This window comes from Neoarius graeffei, chromosome 17 (genome assembly GCF_027579695.1).
Source record: "Neoarius graeffei isolate fNeoGra1 chromosome 17, fNeoGra1.pri, whole genome shotgun sequence".
Classification (NCBI taxonomy): Eukaryota; Metazoa; Chordata; class Actinopteri; order Siluriformes; family Ariidae; genus Neoarius; species Neoarius graeffei.
This window is the reverse complement of record NC_083585.1, coordinates 52,181,168-52,198,529: the sequence shown is the minus strand read 5'-3', so window position 1 is coordinate 52,198,529 and position 17,362 is coordinate 52,181,168. Positions and strand designations below refer to the sequence as shown.

Below are 17,362 nucleotides of genomic sequence, written 5' to 3'. Positions count from 1 at the left end.
TCCATCCTCTCGCATGATGGATTGAAGGCATGTTCGTCTGTAAAGCATCACAGAATCCAATGACATGCACCAAGCATTCAGATAAAAAAAAAAGTCCTAGCAAAATTCTGTGTTTGACAAGATTTATGTGCTTTACATACAAAAATCGTTGAATTTTAAAGAAAGGAATCCTTGCCTTTTCCATACCCTAAAAGTCAATTAATAGCACAAAAAAAAAAAAAAATCAAATAGTGATCCACTTTTGCAAGACACAGAAATGGAGTTCCATAAATACAACATTAGAACAACTGTAAATGAAAACAGAGGAGACTGATGAACAGAATAGTTTGGAAAGTGTGTGTAGGAGACACGTTATGAATGCATGCGCATGTCAGAACCCCCAAGAGAGCATGATTGTGAATTTGAAAGACAAGTAGTGATTAGCACATCCCTCTGCAATATCCATCCTGAAGCTGAAGCTGTGGAATAACACAGAGAGATGAGGACAAGCTAGCTGCAAAAAGCACAATATAATGATAAGTCTTTCCAGACTGGCATGACCAAGCATGCTGAAAAATTAAGCAAGTCGTTAAGTCAGCATTATATTCTTGAAGTTTTATAGGGGTTTTTTTGTTTGTTTTTTGTTTTTGTTGTTGTTCCTCACTTTGTGGCTGGGGAAGCCATGGCCTAATGTTTAAATAAGAAACTTTAGGACCAAAAGGTTGCTGGTTCAAATCCCTGGACCAGCCGAAATGGCTGAAGTGCACTTGAGCAAGGCGCCTAACCCCCAACTGCTCCCCAGGCCGCTCTGGATAAGAGCATCTGCTAAATGTAACTTACGCTACGTTCACACTGCAAGGCTTAATGCTCAATTCCGATTTTTTTGTGAAATCCGATTTTTTTGTGAGGTCGTTCACATTAACAAATATATGCGACTTGTATGTGATCCTCAGTATGAACGAAAAGCGACCTAAAAGTGTTCCGCATGCGCATTGCAGGATACGACGACATCACACGCAGTGAGCATGGCCAGTGTTTACGGAAGTAAAACCGCCCGGTTGCGGTATGACCCATCCAATCTAGCTTGAATAGCTGTATCCCCCCAAATGGAAATCAGCTCCCTAACCTCTGCGTCCTTCCACTGAGAAGATTCAGAACCTTCACAGCCCGAAGCGTCCCTCGCATTGATGTCATGCGCAGGGGCGCAGATACGTTTTTGGAACTGGGGGGGACAAAAAACTGGGGGGGGGGGACAAAGCTGCCAGCAAACCAACCCCAACCCCGATATGCCTGTCAAACTTGTTGTGGGTTACCATAGCAACCAAGCTCGAGCTCGCAACCTGTGCAGTCTGCGCAGCTCAACCAACCGAATATCAGTCTTTGTTTTATGTGAGTTGTTGCAACTATGTATACACTGCTGTGCACCTCAATAAACTGAATGGTAATTAGTCTTTTGATTTTTCCGTGAGGTTTGCCTTATGCAAAGAAAGACAGCATAGACGTTTTTTCCTCCCTATAAGTGGGGGGGACCGAACGAGGTGAATTTAAATCTGGGTGGGACAAGTCCCACCCTCTATCTGCACCTGTGATTATGTGCCATGTTGTTGTAGCTTTTTTTGAGAGACCCGCCGCCTACTTCAGTGCAGAATAGTGACGTTTGTGGCTTGTTGATGACGTGTAAGTCTGATGAATGCGACCTGGTGGTTCAGACTGAAGTTGCATATGAAAAGAGCGGATAGGAATCGGAATTAGGACCACATATCCAAACGGCCTGGGTCGGATTTGAAAAAATCGGATCTGTGTCGTTCATATGGTCAATAAAAGATCGGATACAGGTCACATATGGGCGAAAAGATCGGATTTGAGTCACTTCAGCCTGCAGTGTGAACGTAGCCATAGTGTATTTATTAATCCAAATCCAGAAAAATCAGTCCACTTGTGAAATACCTCAGGAGGCTGGGAGGTAATGACGCTTTCAAAATCTTCCAGATTTAACCCTTTGATGCAAAACATGGGTCAAAAGTGACCCGGCTGAGTTTTTATCTTCTATATCTTTGCAATAAATTAATTCCATCATTCAGTATTCAAGGTATTCCTCAATTAACTTGTTTTTGATCATCATACATCCTTATTTTATTTTTTCCTTTCTTACTTTTTGAATAAAAACCCTTTTTGTATCACTACCCTTCTAATGCACAACATGGGTCAAAAACGACCTGCATTCATTTTCCAGGTTATTTCATGTATGGCTGAGTGTTTCTATGATATACTTTTGAAATAAATTCATTTTGTCATTTACTTTTCCAAATATGCAGTAAATATCTTGTTTTTGTTTAGCACAAATCATTATTTTTATTTTTCCTTTCTTAAGTTATGAACAAGCACAGCTTTTGTAATTCTACATCAAGTTTACACGCATGGGTCAGAACCGACCCGCATGCATTTACTCCAGCGTTTGGTGGGAACTGTGAATTGTGCTTGTGTCAGACATTTCACAGCTCAGCACAGCGCCCTTTGCCCATCTAATACATGTAAGTAATGTTTTTCAATTGTTCTAACATTACCTTAGAAAAAAATTGATTATGTTTAGGTTACCTTGAGAGTGAGTAGATTACTTGTCAGAAAGTTACAAGTAATTACTATTAGCTACCGAGCTGTTGACATATTCTACTTTAGTTAGCTAATTTTATTGTAGTTGGCTTAGCTAACTACATAGTTAATAAATAAATAACTGGCCCCATTCACTGCTAAAGTAATTACTTGAAACAAATTATTATTATTATTATAGTATTAAGACATTTAATTTTAAATCACACTTGGATGACCCATGTGTAGTAACATAAAAAGTATTTTTGTTCATAAAGTAGGAAAGAAAAAATTAAATTAATGATTTGTGGTAATTAAAAACAAGATACAGTGGGGCAAAAAAGTATTTAGTCAGTCGCCAGTTGTGCAAGTTCTCCCACTTAAAAAGATGAGAGGCCTGTAATTTTCATCATAGGTATACCTCAACTATGAGAGACAAAATGAGAAAAAAAAATACAGAAAATCACATTGTCTGATTTTTAAAGAATTTATTTGCAAATTATGGTGGAAAATAAGTATTTGGTCAATAACAAAAGTTCATCTCAATACTTTGTTATATACCCTTTGTTGGCAATGACAGAGGTCAAACGTTTTCTGTAAGTCTTCACAAGGTTTTCACACACTGTTGCTGGTATTTTGGCCCATTCCTCCATGCAGATCTCCTCTAGAGCAGTGATGTTTTGGGGCTGTCGCTGGGCAGAACGGACTTTCAACTCCCTCCAAAGATTTTCTATGGGGTTGAGATCTGGAGACTGGCTAGGCCACTCCAGGACCTCGAAATGCTTCTTACGAAGCCACTCCTTCGTTGCCCGGGCAGTGTGTTTGGGATCATTGTCATGCTGAAAGACCCAGCCACATTTCATCTTCAATGCCCTTGCTGATGGAAGGAGGTTTTCACTCAAAATCTCATGATACATGGCCCCATTCATTCTTTCCTTTACACGGATCAGTCGTCCTGGTCCCTTTGCAGAAAAACAGCCCCAAAGCATGATGTTTCCACCCCCATGCTTCACAGTAGGTATGGTGTTCTTTGGATGCAACTCAGCATTCTTTCTCCTCCAAACATGACAAGTTGAGTTTTTACCAAAAAGTTCTATTTTGGTTTCATCTGACCATATGACATTCTCCCAATCCTCTTCTGGATCATCCAAATGCTCTCTAGCAAACTTCAGACGGGCCTGGACATGCACTGGCTTAAGCAGGGGGACACGTCTGGCACTGCAGGATTTGAGTCCCTGGTGGCGTAGTGTGTTACTGATGGTAGCCTTTGTTACTTTGGTCCCAGCTCTCTGCAGGTCATTCACTAGGTCCCCCCGTGTGGTTCTGGGATTTTTGCTCACCGTTCTTGTGATCATTTTGACCCCACGGGGTGAGATCTTGCATGAAGCCCCAGATTGAGGGAGATTATCAGTGGTCTTATATGTCTTCCATTTTCTAATAATTGCTCCCACAGTTGATTTCTTCACACCAAGCTGCTTGCCTATTGCAGATTCAGCCTTCCCAGCCTGGTGCAGGTCTACAATTTTGTTTCTGGTCTCCTTTGACAGCTCTTTGGTCTTGGCCATAGTGGAGTTTGGAGTGTGACTGTTTGAGGTTGTGGACAGGTGTCTTTTATACTGATAACGAGTTCAAACAGGTGCCATTAATACAGGTAACGAGTGGAGGACAGAGGAGCCTCTTAAAGAAGAAGTTACAGGTCTGTGAGAGCCAGAAATCTTGCTTGTTTGTAGGTGACCAAATACTTATTTTACAGAGGAATTTACCAATTAATTCATTAAAAATCCTACAATGTGATTTCCTGGATTCTTTCCCCCCATTCTGTCTCTCATAGTTGAAGTGTACCTATGATGAAAATTACAGGCCTCTCTCATCTTTTTAAGTGGGAGAACTTGCACAATTGGTGGCTGACTAAATACTTTTTTGCCCCACTGTATTTAAAGAATACTTGGAATATTCAATCATAAAATAAATTGATTTCAAAAGATAGAGCAAAGAAAAACTCAGTCAGCATGAAATAACCTGGAAAATGAATGCGGGTCATTTTTGACCCATGTAGTGCATTAGAAGGGGTGTGCATATGTTTTGCATCAAAGGGTTAACAAAGCAAACCTGACGGCCATGTTTGTTTACAAATTGTCACAGTTGCTCGCCAGCATGGAAGTTTTATGCCTCTGACGTGTGACATCATGTTGTCTTGACAACCGTGTAATATCGTAAACCGTATTCAGCACTCATTCTTCATTGGGTAGAGTGACGTAATAAGCGATATGCTAACAATATTGCATGCTATCAAACCGAATGAATGAAACCTGCTAGAAGGGAATAGAATAACTGTGTAATATCCTCTATGTAATGATGTTAAGTGGCATGAAATAAAGTTCCTGTGAAGAGGAATTTCCCAGAAAATGAAAATCCATGTGATATCAGACAGACAAAAATTACACCATGTGGAATTTCTGTTTCTAGGAAATACCTCCTAATGCAAACTTTACTTCAACTTCTTCAATTTCAATCCAACATAGGAATATAATACCAAAACTGAGTATTAAATATAAATCTACAATAAACATAATATATAATAATCTTACTTAAACTGGTCAAATTGGCGGCCCTGGGCAAGAAGGCGATCCAAATCCAATGGGTCAGTTGATCATGGAAATAAGTATAAAATGTAATATTTAGTGAAGGAATCATTATTTTATCTGAATTATAGAAGGTTTATTGGCATTTAGTAAGTGTTTACCAGCTTGAGACATAGACTGTTTGTTAGGTCAAGAAATACACAAATCATCTCACCATGTCACACGACAATCATTATGTTCATCAGTATCTGCCCACTACTGAAAAATAAATAATAAAAAACACCAATGAAACAAAAACTAAATAAATAAATAAATTTAAAAAAAAAACCTCCCATCTACCAATCTGTCTGCTTGTGATTTATAGACATGTTAATTTTGGTGATTTGCATTTCAAAAGGTCATGAGAATAGCAGTGGGATGGGATCCAACTGAGACACGGTGCTAGTGAACCACAGTTTGCATCACATCTGCAGTCTTTCTAAATCACCAGTGGTTCAGTGGTTCAGTGGTCCTCCCTTCCTTACTGTCCAATTTCTCAGAATCACTCACTCGGATCTTGTCTAACTTCCAGAGAAGTCAAACCCAATCAGAATAAAGAACTGTGAATGATCATGGGAGGAATTATGCTCGGAAAAACAATGCATCCAGACCTGCTCTACATCACCAATGCATTATTCTGTGATTTAATCTTTTAATCTGAGGCATGAGAGCAAACTGAGAGTTAGTCAGTGAGGAAATGGACATATTTGGCACTGCGGATGATGTGTAGCTGATAGAATAGATATTGGTGGTGGTGGAGAACACTCGGTCATTGTAGTAACTGACAAGAAAGATCATAATGCTTTTGTGTTTATATATCAAAAGAGATCAGCACAGCGTTTGAGAGGTATTAGAAATAAGCACGCAAAAAGAAAAAATCCTCCATGAAATGTATCATTAAATGTATGCAGAAATGTAATAACTCTTACATTAATTGTCCATCTGCATGTGTGTTCATTTCTCACAGTAAGTGTATATGCAGCACTGGAGAGTTTATGTATAATGAGAAGTGAATCTTTACAGTACAAATGAAATTTTAATAATTTAAGACAGCGGTTTCCAATATTTGATTGATTGATTGATTATTTCTTTTTGCCAGCTGAACCCCTTCAGCTTAAATTAAATGCCTGCCAGTGTTAAAGCTAGATGGCCTTTTGATTTCATAAAATCGGTGAAATTTAGTTCCCTCTGAAATTTAGTCATTGTGATACACACTATATTGCCAAACGTATTTGCTCACCTGCCTTGACTCACATATGAGCTTAAGTGACACCCCATTCCTAATCCATAGGGTTCAATATGACGTCGGTCCACCCTTTGCAGCTAGAACAGCTTCAACTCTTCTGGGAAGGCTGTCCACAAGGTTTAGGAGTGTGTTTATGGGAAATTTTGACCATTCTTCCAGAAGCGCATTTGTGAGGTCACACACTGATGTTGGACGAGAAGGCCTGGCTCTCAGTCTCCGCTCTAATTCATCCCAAAGGTGTTCTATCGGGTTGAGGTCAGGACTCTGTGCAGGCCAGTCAAGTTCATCCACACCAGACTCTGTCATCCATGTCTTTATGGACTTTGCTTTGTGCACTGGTGCACAGTCATGTTGGAAGAGGAAGGGGCCAGCTCCAAACTGTAAAAACAGTCTGCATGCCTAGGTGCTTGATTTTATACACCTGTGGCCATGGAACTGATTGGAACACCTGATTCCAATAATTTGGATGGGTGAGCAAATACTTTTGGCAATATAGTGTATGTTAATTTATTTCTGTAATATCTCACAAAATATCAGACCATTCTGTGGCTGGGAAGTTATTTAATTTGAGGGGATTAAAGCAAATAACGTGCATGAAATCGCTCGCTTCGTGCAGGCAAGCAGATAGAGGAAGTCCGTGTGTGTGTGTGTGTGCATGCACAGATTCACCTTTGAACATGCACTGACAGTTCCATCATTCTGTCGCTAAACGAACAGCTGATCACACCGAGGTGCTCGCCGAGCGGCGATATTTATCAGTTTGGTCCTGCGTTTCCTTTCCTTCATATATAACATAACGTCTTTTCTTCTCACTTTCCGTTACTGTAGTCGGTCTTTCACGTTTCATTCACACACTCGCGTCCTCCATTTTTCTCTCCTGTTTCAAATTTGTATCCCACAATGCCTTGCGCGAACGGGGAAAGCCCACCATGTGATGTATGATGTAGTATCTTGTATTGGGTCATGGTGAAGCAGGAAAAAATAGCAGAGAATTAAGGCCACGTGGCTTTAATTCATTAATTGTTCTATTAAATAATAATAATAATAATAATAATAATAATAATAATAATAATAATAAAGTTGGAAGTCTGTGATTCGAATCCAGTAGCTTTTGGTTGAGTAAACAAAAATAATTGGGCATCAGGGAAAATTATTTTTATGACCTACACTTAAAAAATCTGAAAGGCAGTCTACCTTTAAGTTAAGCATTTACTTGTTGAAAACTTTTTTTTTTTTTAACTCATCTGCTTTTATTGCACATGGCACGGTGATGAAGTGGTTAGCACTGTTGTGTCCCAGCAAGAAGGTTTTGGGTTCAAACCTTGCAGCCGACTGTTCTCTCCATGCTTGAGTGGGCTTCCTCCTACAGTCCAACCAAGGCATATGGATTCGATCAACCAGCTCCTCAAAATTGCCCATAGGTGTGAATAAGAGTGTGAATAGTTGTTAGCCCTGCAATAGATTGGCGACTTGCCCAGGGTGTACCAGGCCTCTTGCCCAAAGTCAGCTGGGACTGGATCCAACTTCCCCCCACAACTCTGATGGATAAGTGGTGTAGATAATGGATGGCTAGATGGATGTTATTTAACTGTTAAATGATTATTGATGTTTAATGATTGATGCTTTAATCCTTCTTGAAGCAATCAACTGGTTTTGTTGCTTCTTTGTTCCCAAATTGTCTTTTTAACTGTCTGATTTCATGCTTTTAATGAAACCATGATGGAACTTTTGTTGTCTGATTTGTGCTTGGATCTTCTGCCCATTTTCTTCGGTTTTAAGGCACTGTAGTGATAATATTTATGAAATAATGTTATGATTTGTTATATGATTGTTATTAGTTGTGTTTAAATGCATATGGGAATCTCGGATTACTCCCTCACTAACTTTGGCTTTAGTTCAGACACTGATGGTTCAAAAACAAACAAATACTATAGGTGGTATTACTAATTTATATTAAACACCTGGTTGTTGTTGTTGTTGTTGTTGTTGTTGTTGTTGTTGTTTAAAAAATATGATTTAAAAAAAATATTACTATGAACATGCCATTCTGAATGGTAGTGTTCTGTTTGAAAAAAAATATTTAGTTTCTGATTGTATATTAGTTTACTTTTTAATCCTTCAGAAACCAACATTCTGAAAGTTTAAAAAGTGAACACCTCAAAAGTTAACGTTAAGGTTTAATAATGTACCTTCAATTTGGAAAAGCTGTAACTTAAACGCTCAAAAAGTTCCAAGGAGCGGCCTAGACGGGCGTGGATTGATGACATCACAGAATGGACAGACATGACCCTTCACCAGATGATGGAGAATAGAGGGCAGTCGTAAACATCAGAAAATTAAGCACCAATGGGGTTTTCAAGCCCATGGACTATTGATGATGATGAAGAAACGTCCAAAATACATACACTTGAGGGTTCCATGCTGAAGTGATAAGCACTTGTATCTTGAAATGTCCAGTATATACATAATGTGTATAATTGCATAAAAAAGGGTGTAGTTTATTACTATAGGCTTATATATTAATAATAATAATAATAATAATAATAATAATAATTATTATTATTATTATTATTATTATTATTATTATTATTATTATCCATCCATCCATTATCTGTAGCTGCTTAACCTGTACAGGGTCACAGGCGAGCTGGAGCCTATCCCAGCTGACTATGGGCGAGAGGCGGGGTACACCCTGGACAAGTCACCAGGTCATCGCAGGGCTGAGACATAGAGACAAACAACCATTCACATTCACATCTACGGTCAATTTAGAGCCACCAATTATCCTAACCTGCATGTCTTTGAACTGTGGGGGAAACCTAATGAAGATATGGAGTAATCAATCCCTAATGAGCAGTTTCCACACAAATGGCTTCTTCTCCATCAGTTCTTCACCGATTTTGATTCTTTCTGGCATGAAGGTAGGGTTACATAGGGTGCATATAACTTCTACCCAGATTTGATTTCTCACAGGGCGTGACGTAACAAAGGCCACTGGGATTTGGTGCAAAATATCACACAAGTGTGACAGTCAAAGTGTTCAGAAGAACTGTAGCTGGTTCTACAAGATGCTCAGTAAAACCTACAGCTCATTTCCTTATAAAATGCACCTGAGAGTACTATTTTTATTCTTTTAAGCAAAGGGGTTTCTTCTTCTTGAGTGTCCTGCCTGATGGCAGGTCCAAGTTTCTAGGGAAGAATTACAGTTGTGGTTTCCCATTGCCTTCTACTGGGTTATTTATAGATGTTTACTCCTCTTGTAGCATAGACTGGCCTAATAAAATATCGAATAAAGCACTATATGAACGGACAGGTCAATGCGACATCATGACACAAGTTAAAAGGAAAAGATGGAAATGGTTAGGACATGTGATACGCAAAGATCCAGAGAATATAACAAGACAAGCTTTGAAGTGGACACCTGATGACGGAAAGAGGAAGGTCAAAAGAGACCTGGAGGCGTACCATCGAGAAAGAATTCAAGAGCATCCAAAAGACCTGGGGAGAGATCGAAAAGAAAGCAAAGAACAGAGAAGACTGGAAAATCTTGGTGGAGGCGCTACTGTATGTGCCACCTAGGCACAATGGCGAAGGAGAGAGAGACTCCTCTCAACCATTGGGCATTTTCGAGTAGCCAGTTAACCCAACTGCATGTCTTTGGACTCTGGGGGAAACCAGAGCACCTAAAGGAAACCCACACAAACACAAGGAGTACGTGCAAACTCCAGCTCGAACCCAGAACCTTCTTGCTGTGAAGCAACAGATGGCGCTAACCACAACACCACCGTGCTGCCCAAGCAAAGGGTCGTGTCACACCAATCAATGGATCTTTAATCCACAGAATTTCTTTACACGTTTAACGTATATCAAGGGCGCAGATGGCACTGGGGACAGGGGGGACATGTCCCCCCCAGATTTATAGTGACCCCATCTGTCCCCCCACCCACCCACCGTCCCTACGTAAGGCGACAAACATAGGTAGAAAAAGTGAGGCTTAATGTTCCGTTAGTTAGGCTAACTTATATTGCAGCACAAAGTTGAAATGGCAGCAGCAGTAGCCTTGTCTGTGATCAATCCACATTACACCGATTCAAGAAGGGGAAAGCCTGGAGCAGATCCTTGCAGAGTTGGGAAAGCAAGGTGTTCAATTTTCCACATAATTTTCGGTTAATAACACTGCACAGCTCATCCATTTGATAGCAACGGTGTTTCTGCTACGACTAATGGTGCGTTCAGTTGTACTCATAAGTTGGAAGTTTGAAGTCAGAAAAGCATTGAAATCTAGCATCTACCAGCATAAACGTTGGGGTTTTGGTTTCATTTCATTAACTGTCCATTTTTTTCGAATTCCATGTTCCATGATGTCCCAGTTTTTAAACTGGGAAGCGGCGGAGAGATGATTTTGGGACCTACTGAGTCTGCTTCTAGACGGTAAATTTGTTTGGCTGCAGAGGGAAAATTTTTTTTTTCGATCAATTTTGTTTATTGGAAAAAGATACTTTTTATTTTTATTTGTGTGAATCTGTTGTTCAAGTGTTTATACTTCTGTTTTCATACACATTTTATGTTTCTAATCATTTACATGAAGGCACGAGTGTGAATCATTTCAATTTTATTTTATTATTAATTTTTGGACAGGCGGCACGGTGGTGTAGTGGTTAGCGCTGTCGCCTCACAGCAAGAAGGTCCGGGTTCGAGCCCCGGGGCCGGCGAGGGCCTTTCTGTGTGGAGTTTGCATGTTCTCCCCGTGTCCGCGTGGGTTTCCTCCGGGTGCTCCGGTTTCCCCCACAGTCCAAAGACATGCAGGTTAGGTTAACTGGTGACTCTAAATTGACCGTAGGTGTGAATGTGAGTGTGAATGGTTGTCTGTGTCTATGTGTCAGCCCTGTGATGACCTGGCGACTTGTCCAGGGTGTACCCCACCTTTCGCCCGTAGTCAGCTGGGATAGGCTCCAGCTTGCCTGCGACCCTGTAGAAGGATAAAGCGGCTAGAGATAATGAGATGAGATGAGAGATTTTTGGACATTCCCTTTTTGTTAAAGGTTACAGTTAAAGTTTCTGTGATGAGATTCTTCATCCTGCTGAGATCAGTAAATGTTTAAATAAAACATGCAGAAGACATGAGCGTGATTAACATACCAGACGAATAACAATTTGATCATGTATGGCTAGTGTTGACCAGGCCTTTGTCTACCAATGTTCATTCAGTTAGAAAACTCAAAATTCTAATGTATATTGAAGCTTCAGTGTATATATATATATATATATATATATATATATATATATATATATATATAGAGAGAGAGAGAGAGAGAGAGAGAGAGAGAGAGAGAGAGTGATTCCACGCTTATGGGTACTGAAATGGGGACATGAACTTATTTTTAAAAATTCAACTAAAACCATTTCTTTTTTTACCATCAGGTCACAAAACATGTAATCTTTAATGAATGATATGTTAAAAGATAACTTTAATTTTCTGAGATGTAATAAAAACATATTTATATGCCAAAGTCAAGCCTATGAGTTCCAAGATGATGTCTGTTCCATTACTTCTGTTACGATTGTCCATCTCGCGTCTGTTACAAATTAATTACAATCTAGCTATATACCATGTTAATCTTATTGAAAGAATGTGTATGTTTATTCTACTACACATGTTTATTAATTATATTTGCTAAAACATCCCCTTCCTATGTTTCCAAAAGTAATTCTACATTGTTAAAATTGAGAATCTATATGTCCACAACACTTCTGTTACGTTCTGACTTTGGCATATAAATATGTTTTTATTACATCTCAGAAAATTAAAGTTATCTTTTAACATATCATTCATTAAAGATTACATGTTTTGTGACCTGATGGTAAAAAAAAGAAATGGTTTTAGGTGAATTTTTAAAAATAAGTTAATGTCCCCATTTCAGTACCCATAAGCATGGAATCACTCATTATATACCGGTATATATATATATATATATATATATATATATATATATATATATATATATATATATATATATCCCATTTCAAAAATCCTATCTGCGCCCCTGCTGTATATTAGGATATACGGAGTGGAGTAGTTTATTTGTTGAAGATGAGCTGTAACTTGACAGGTTGGAGATATACAGACCATTACTGATACTGAAATGAATAGGATCATTTCTGAGAGTGTAGTCATGGTGCCAATCAATAATGCTGAAAGAAAGTTTCAAAGTGAAGGGAATGGAAGTGAAGTGGATTTCCTGACCTGTTTCTCTCCACTGGGCTTTTTGTGGTTGAGCAGCAGCTCCACAGCCCCAACTACCTCCTTGCGGATGGCGTGGAGGAGCGCGTCCCCGACATGCACGTCGTGCGCCAGCAGGAGCTCCACCATCTCCAGGTTCTCGTTCTCGATGGCGATGAGCAGCGCGGTGCGTCCCAGCGGGTCCACGCAGTTCACGTTGATCTTGAAGTAGATCTCGGCCTCCTGCAGGGCGCGCTTCACGCTGCCGTAGTCGCCCTTCTCCACGGCGCTCAGGTACGCCTTCTCCTGCGCCGACAGCTCCGGCTCGGCGCGCACCACGCGCAAACGGATGCGGTCGCGGAGCGAAGGGAACGCGTTCCCTCCTCCTCCTCCTCCTCCTCTACCGCCACCGTTCCCGCCGCCTCTGCCGTAGTAGAGCTGCGACATCGCAACCGGTCAGCTCGGGATCATGAGCATCTGAGGAAACGGACAGGGGGAGGAGGATGAGGAGTAGTAGTAGTGGTGGTGATGATGGTGCTCAGATAAACACCCGGCTGAGAACGCAGCAGCGCATGAGGCACGGAAATAACATCCACCCATTCGGTTTAATGTCGTTACGCAGAGTGGAGACTTCTTGGCGCATCGTGTCTCTTTCCTGCACACAATCAAAAAGATCAAGCAAAAGAGTTCAGAACCCTGCTGAGTTAACCCAACATCTCATCTTGCTCTCTAAGAGCATTATATCACCATCAATTAAATAAAACACATGTCTAATTGGGTTCATTAGTTCCATGAGTGCACTCGGGAAAGGCAAACATTACCATGGAAACACACCTCATTGCCTCGGGTTAAATAAACAGCACTGAAGTTCATTAAACTCCCCTTGAAGCTCGAACCTCCCCAAACCTCATGAATGCACATGTTCCACCTCCTCCCCAAAGTGCACACATCCATCCATCCATCCATCCATCCATTCATCCATAACCGCTTATCCTGTTCTACAGGGTCGCAGGCAAGCTGGAGCCTATCCCATCTGACTATGGGTGAGAGGCGTGGTACACCCTGGACAAGTCGCTAGGTCATCGCAGGGCTGACACAACCTCATCTCATCTCATCTCATTATCTGTAGCCGCTTTATCCTGTTCTACAGGGTCGCAGGCAAGCTGGAGCCTATCCCAGCTGACTACGGGCGAAAGGCGGGGTACACCCTGGACAAGTCGCCAGGTCATCACAGGGCTGACACATAGACACAGACAATCATTCACACTCACATTCACACCTACGGTCAATTTAGAGTCACCAGTTAACCTAACCTGCATGTCTTTGGACTGTGGGGGAAACCGGAGCACCCGGAGGAAACCCACGCGGACACGGGGAGAACATGCAAACTCCACACAGAAAGGCCCTCGCCGGCCACGGGGCTCGAACCCGGACCTTCTTGCTGTGAGGCGACAGCGCTAACCACTACACCACCATGCCGCCCCGCTGACACAACCATTCACACTCAAATTAGAGCCACCAGTTCCACGGGCGCAGATAGAGGGGGGGACGGGGGGATTCGTCCCACCCAGATTTAAATTCACCTCGTTCGGTCCCCCCCACTTATAGGGAGGAAAAAACGTCTATGCTGTCTTTCTTTGCATAAGGCAAACCTCACGGAAAAATCAAAAGACTAATTACCATTCGGTTTATTGAGGTGCACAGCAGTACATTTTTTTTGATTGATTTATTTCACAATAGAAACATATACATAACATGTGAACATATAAATATAAATATTGCGGAGGATAACACAAAAAGTAAAAATACTTATTTCCATTGTGGTCCTCGAAATACATATACATAGTTGCAACTGCGCAGACTGCACAGGTTACGAGCTCGAGCTTGGTTGCTTTGGTTACCCACAACAAGTTTGACAGGCATATCGGGGACAGCTCCTCCTAGTTCAGGACCCCAACACGGCATGATGAAGGGTGCCAAAAGGCAGAAAACGATTGCATCGTTTTTTCTAAAAACAACGACTGTAAGTAAACTGTGCCTTACTTTATCATATCACCTTGCAATTTTTTGATAGTCTGTTCAAAGTAATGTCGTAGTGAAAGTAAAATCGTACGGAGTAGAGAAGCCTTTCTGGTAGCCTCCTTCTTTCGGTGGTAGCCTGTAGATACAGTGCTCAGAAGGCAGTTTTAATGTTTAATCTGGCGTTCCCTGCCATAATTTCAGCGAGCATATTGTTTCATAAGGAAACTTTGCGAAGAGTTGTTGACTGACTGCCGCTCACGCAACACACAGGCATAGTTAGAAAGTCAGGATGCACTGGTTTACACTTTACACACACACACGTAGCCCAGCCTCTCGCTATGGTTAACAGTTGGAACTTAGCGGTTTTAAAACTAGTTTTGCAGTTTTGCAATTTCTGTGCGTGATGATAATGTGTAAACTTTGGATTTCCATAGGCTATGTTAAAATGTTATCATTGTCCTGGCCTGCAGGTAGTTCCTGGTGATGGCAGTGAGGGAGGTGAAATAACATGTATACACACTACCGTTCAAAAGTTTGGGGTCACCCAGACAATTTTGTGTTTTCCATGAAAAGTCACACTTTTATTTACCACCATAAGTTGTAAAATGAATAGAAAATATAGTCAAGACATTTTTCTGGCCATTTCGAGCATTTAATCGACCCCACAAATGTGATGCTCCAGAAACTCAATCTGCTCAAAGGAAGGTCAGTTTTATAGCTTCTCTAAAGAGCTCAACTGTTTTCAGCTGTGCTAACATGATTGTACAAGGGTTTTCTAATCATCCATTAGCCTTCTGAGGCAATGAGCAAACACATTGTACCATTAGAACACTGGAGTGAGAGTTGCTGGAAATGGGCCTCTATACACCTATGGAGATATTGCACCAAAAACCAGACATTTGCAGCTAGAATAGTCATTTACCACATTAGCAATGTATAGAGTGGATTTCTGATTAGTTTAAAGTGATCTTCATTGAAAAGAACAGTGCTTTTCTTTCAAAAATAAGGACATTTGAAAGTGCCCCCAAACTTTTGAACGGTAGTGTGTATATATATATATATATATATATATATATATATATATATATATATATATATATATACACACACATATATATTACACACAAAATGGAATCATTTGCTGACAGCTCAGTCCACCCCAGTTCAAAAATCCTATCTGCGCCCCTGACCAGTTCGCCTAACCTATATGTCTTTGGACTCTGAGGAGAAAGAGCACCCAGAGGAAACTCCATACAGACAAGCCCTCGTCAGCCACTGGGCTCGAACCCAGAACCTTCTTGCTGCGAAGCGACAGGACTAACCACTACACCACCGTGCTGCCAAAGTATACACACTCAGGGGCAAAAAAACCACTGTGCCTTTGCTTGTCAGTGTCATAGTGTCACCAATGGAGCATCGTCTGTGTCTTTAAACAGGAAATTTGCCTGAGTAAAACTTACACACATTGAAGAACATTTTACTCCACGCCAGATAACATTTCATCGCTCTCTAAAAAGAAAAAAAGAGTAAAAGTTACTCTTTTGATCGAGCTGTTTTTTTTTCTTTTTCCCAGTGTCAATTCTCCTTAATTCATCCATCCATTATCTGTAACTGCTTGTCCTGTTCTACAGGGTCGCAGGCAAGCTGGAGCCTATCCCAGCTGACTACGGGCCAAAGGCGGGGTACACCCTGGACAAGTCGCCAGGTCATCATAGGGCTGACACATAGACACAGACAACCATTCACATCTACAGTCAATTTAGAGTCACCAGTTAACCTAACCTGCATGTCTTTGGACTGTGGGGGAAACCGGAGCACCCGGAGGAAACCCACGCGGACACTGGGAGAACATGCAAACTCCACACAGAAAGGCCCTCGCCGGCCACGGGGCTCGAACCCGGACCTTCTTGCTGTGAGGCGACAGCGCTAACCACTACACCACCATGTCGCCAAAGTGTACACACTCGGGCAAAAACAAACACTGTACCTTTGGTTGTCAGTGTCATAGTGTCACCAATGGAGCATTTTCTGTGTCTTTAAACAGGAAATTTGCCTGAGTAAAATTTATTCACATTGAAGAACATTTTACTCTACGCCAGATAACATTTGGTCGCTCTCTAAACAGAAAAAAAGAGTAAAAGTTACTCTTTTGATCGAGCTTTTTTTTCCAGTCAATTCTCCTTAATTCAGTGTTAATATTTTACTTTTTGTGGTGGTGGTGGTGGTATTTGGGGGCGGCATGGTGGTGTAAGTGGTTAGTACTGTTGCCTCACAGCAAGAAGGTCCTGGGTTTGAGCCCAGCAGCCGACGGGGGTCTTTCTGTGTGGAGTTTGTATGTTCTCCCCGTGTCTGTGTGGGTTTGCTCCGGTTTCCCCTATAGTTCAAAGACATGCAGGTTAGGCTAATTGTTGGCTCTAAATTGTCCATAGGTGTGTGAATGCTTGAGAGGAGAAAACCTCTATAATAATCCAGTAGAAGGCAACGGGAAACCGCTACTGTAATGTTCCCTGGACACTTGGATGGCTGAAGCCATCAGAGCGGCCACATCACTGTAGTGATATGCCAAAATGGATGGAGTTCATTAAACTCCCCATTAAATGTAAACCTCCCCAAATCTCATGAATACACCTGTTCCACCTCCTTCCCAAAGCATACACACTCAAGGGCAAAAACAAACACTGTGCCTTT

The 17,362-nt window shown here is 41.1% G+C and overlaps 1 protein-coding gene across 1 annotated transcript in view; it reads right to left on the bottom strand.

Moving 5' to 3' along the window:
- trpc4b (transient receptor potential cation channel, subfamily C, member 4b) overlaps positions 1–13,272 on the bottom strand; it is a 100,513-nt gene extending 87,241 nt beyond the window's left edge. Inside the window, exon 1 of the mRNA XM_060897721.1 lies at positions 12,677–13,272. Within this exon, the coding sequence (XP_060753704.1) occupies positions 12,677–13,099 (423 nt within the window). The 5' untranslated portion in view covers positions 13,100–13,272. The remainder of the gene's footprint in view (positions 1–12,676) is intronic.
- Positions 13,273–17,362: the final 4,090 nt, after the last annotated feature.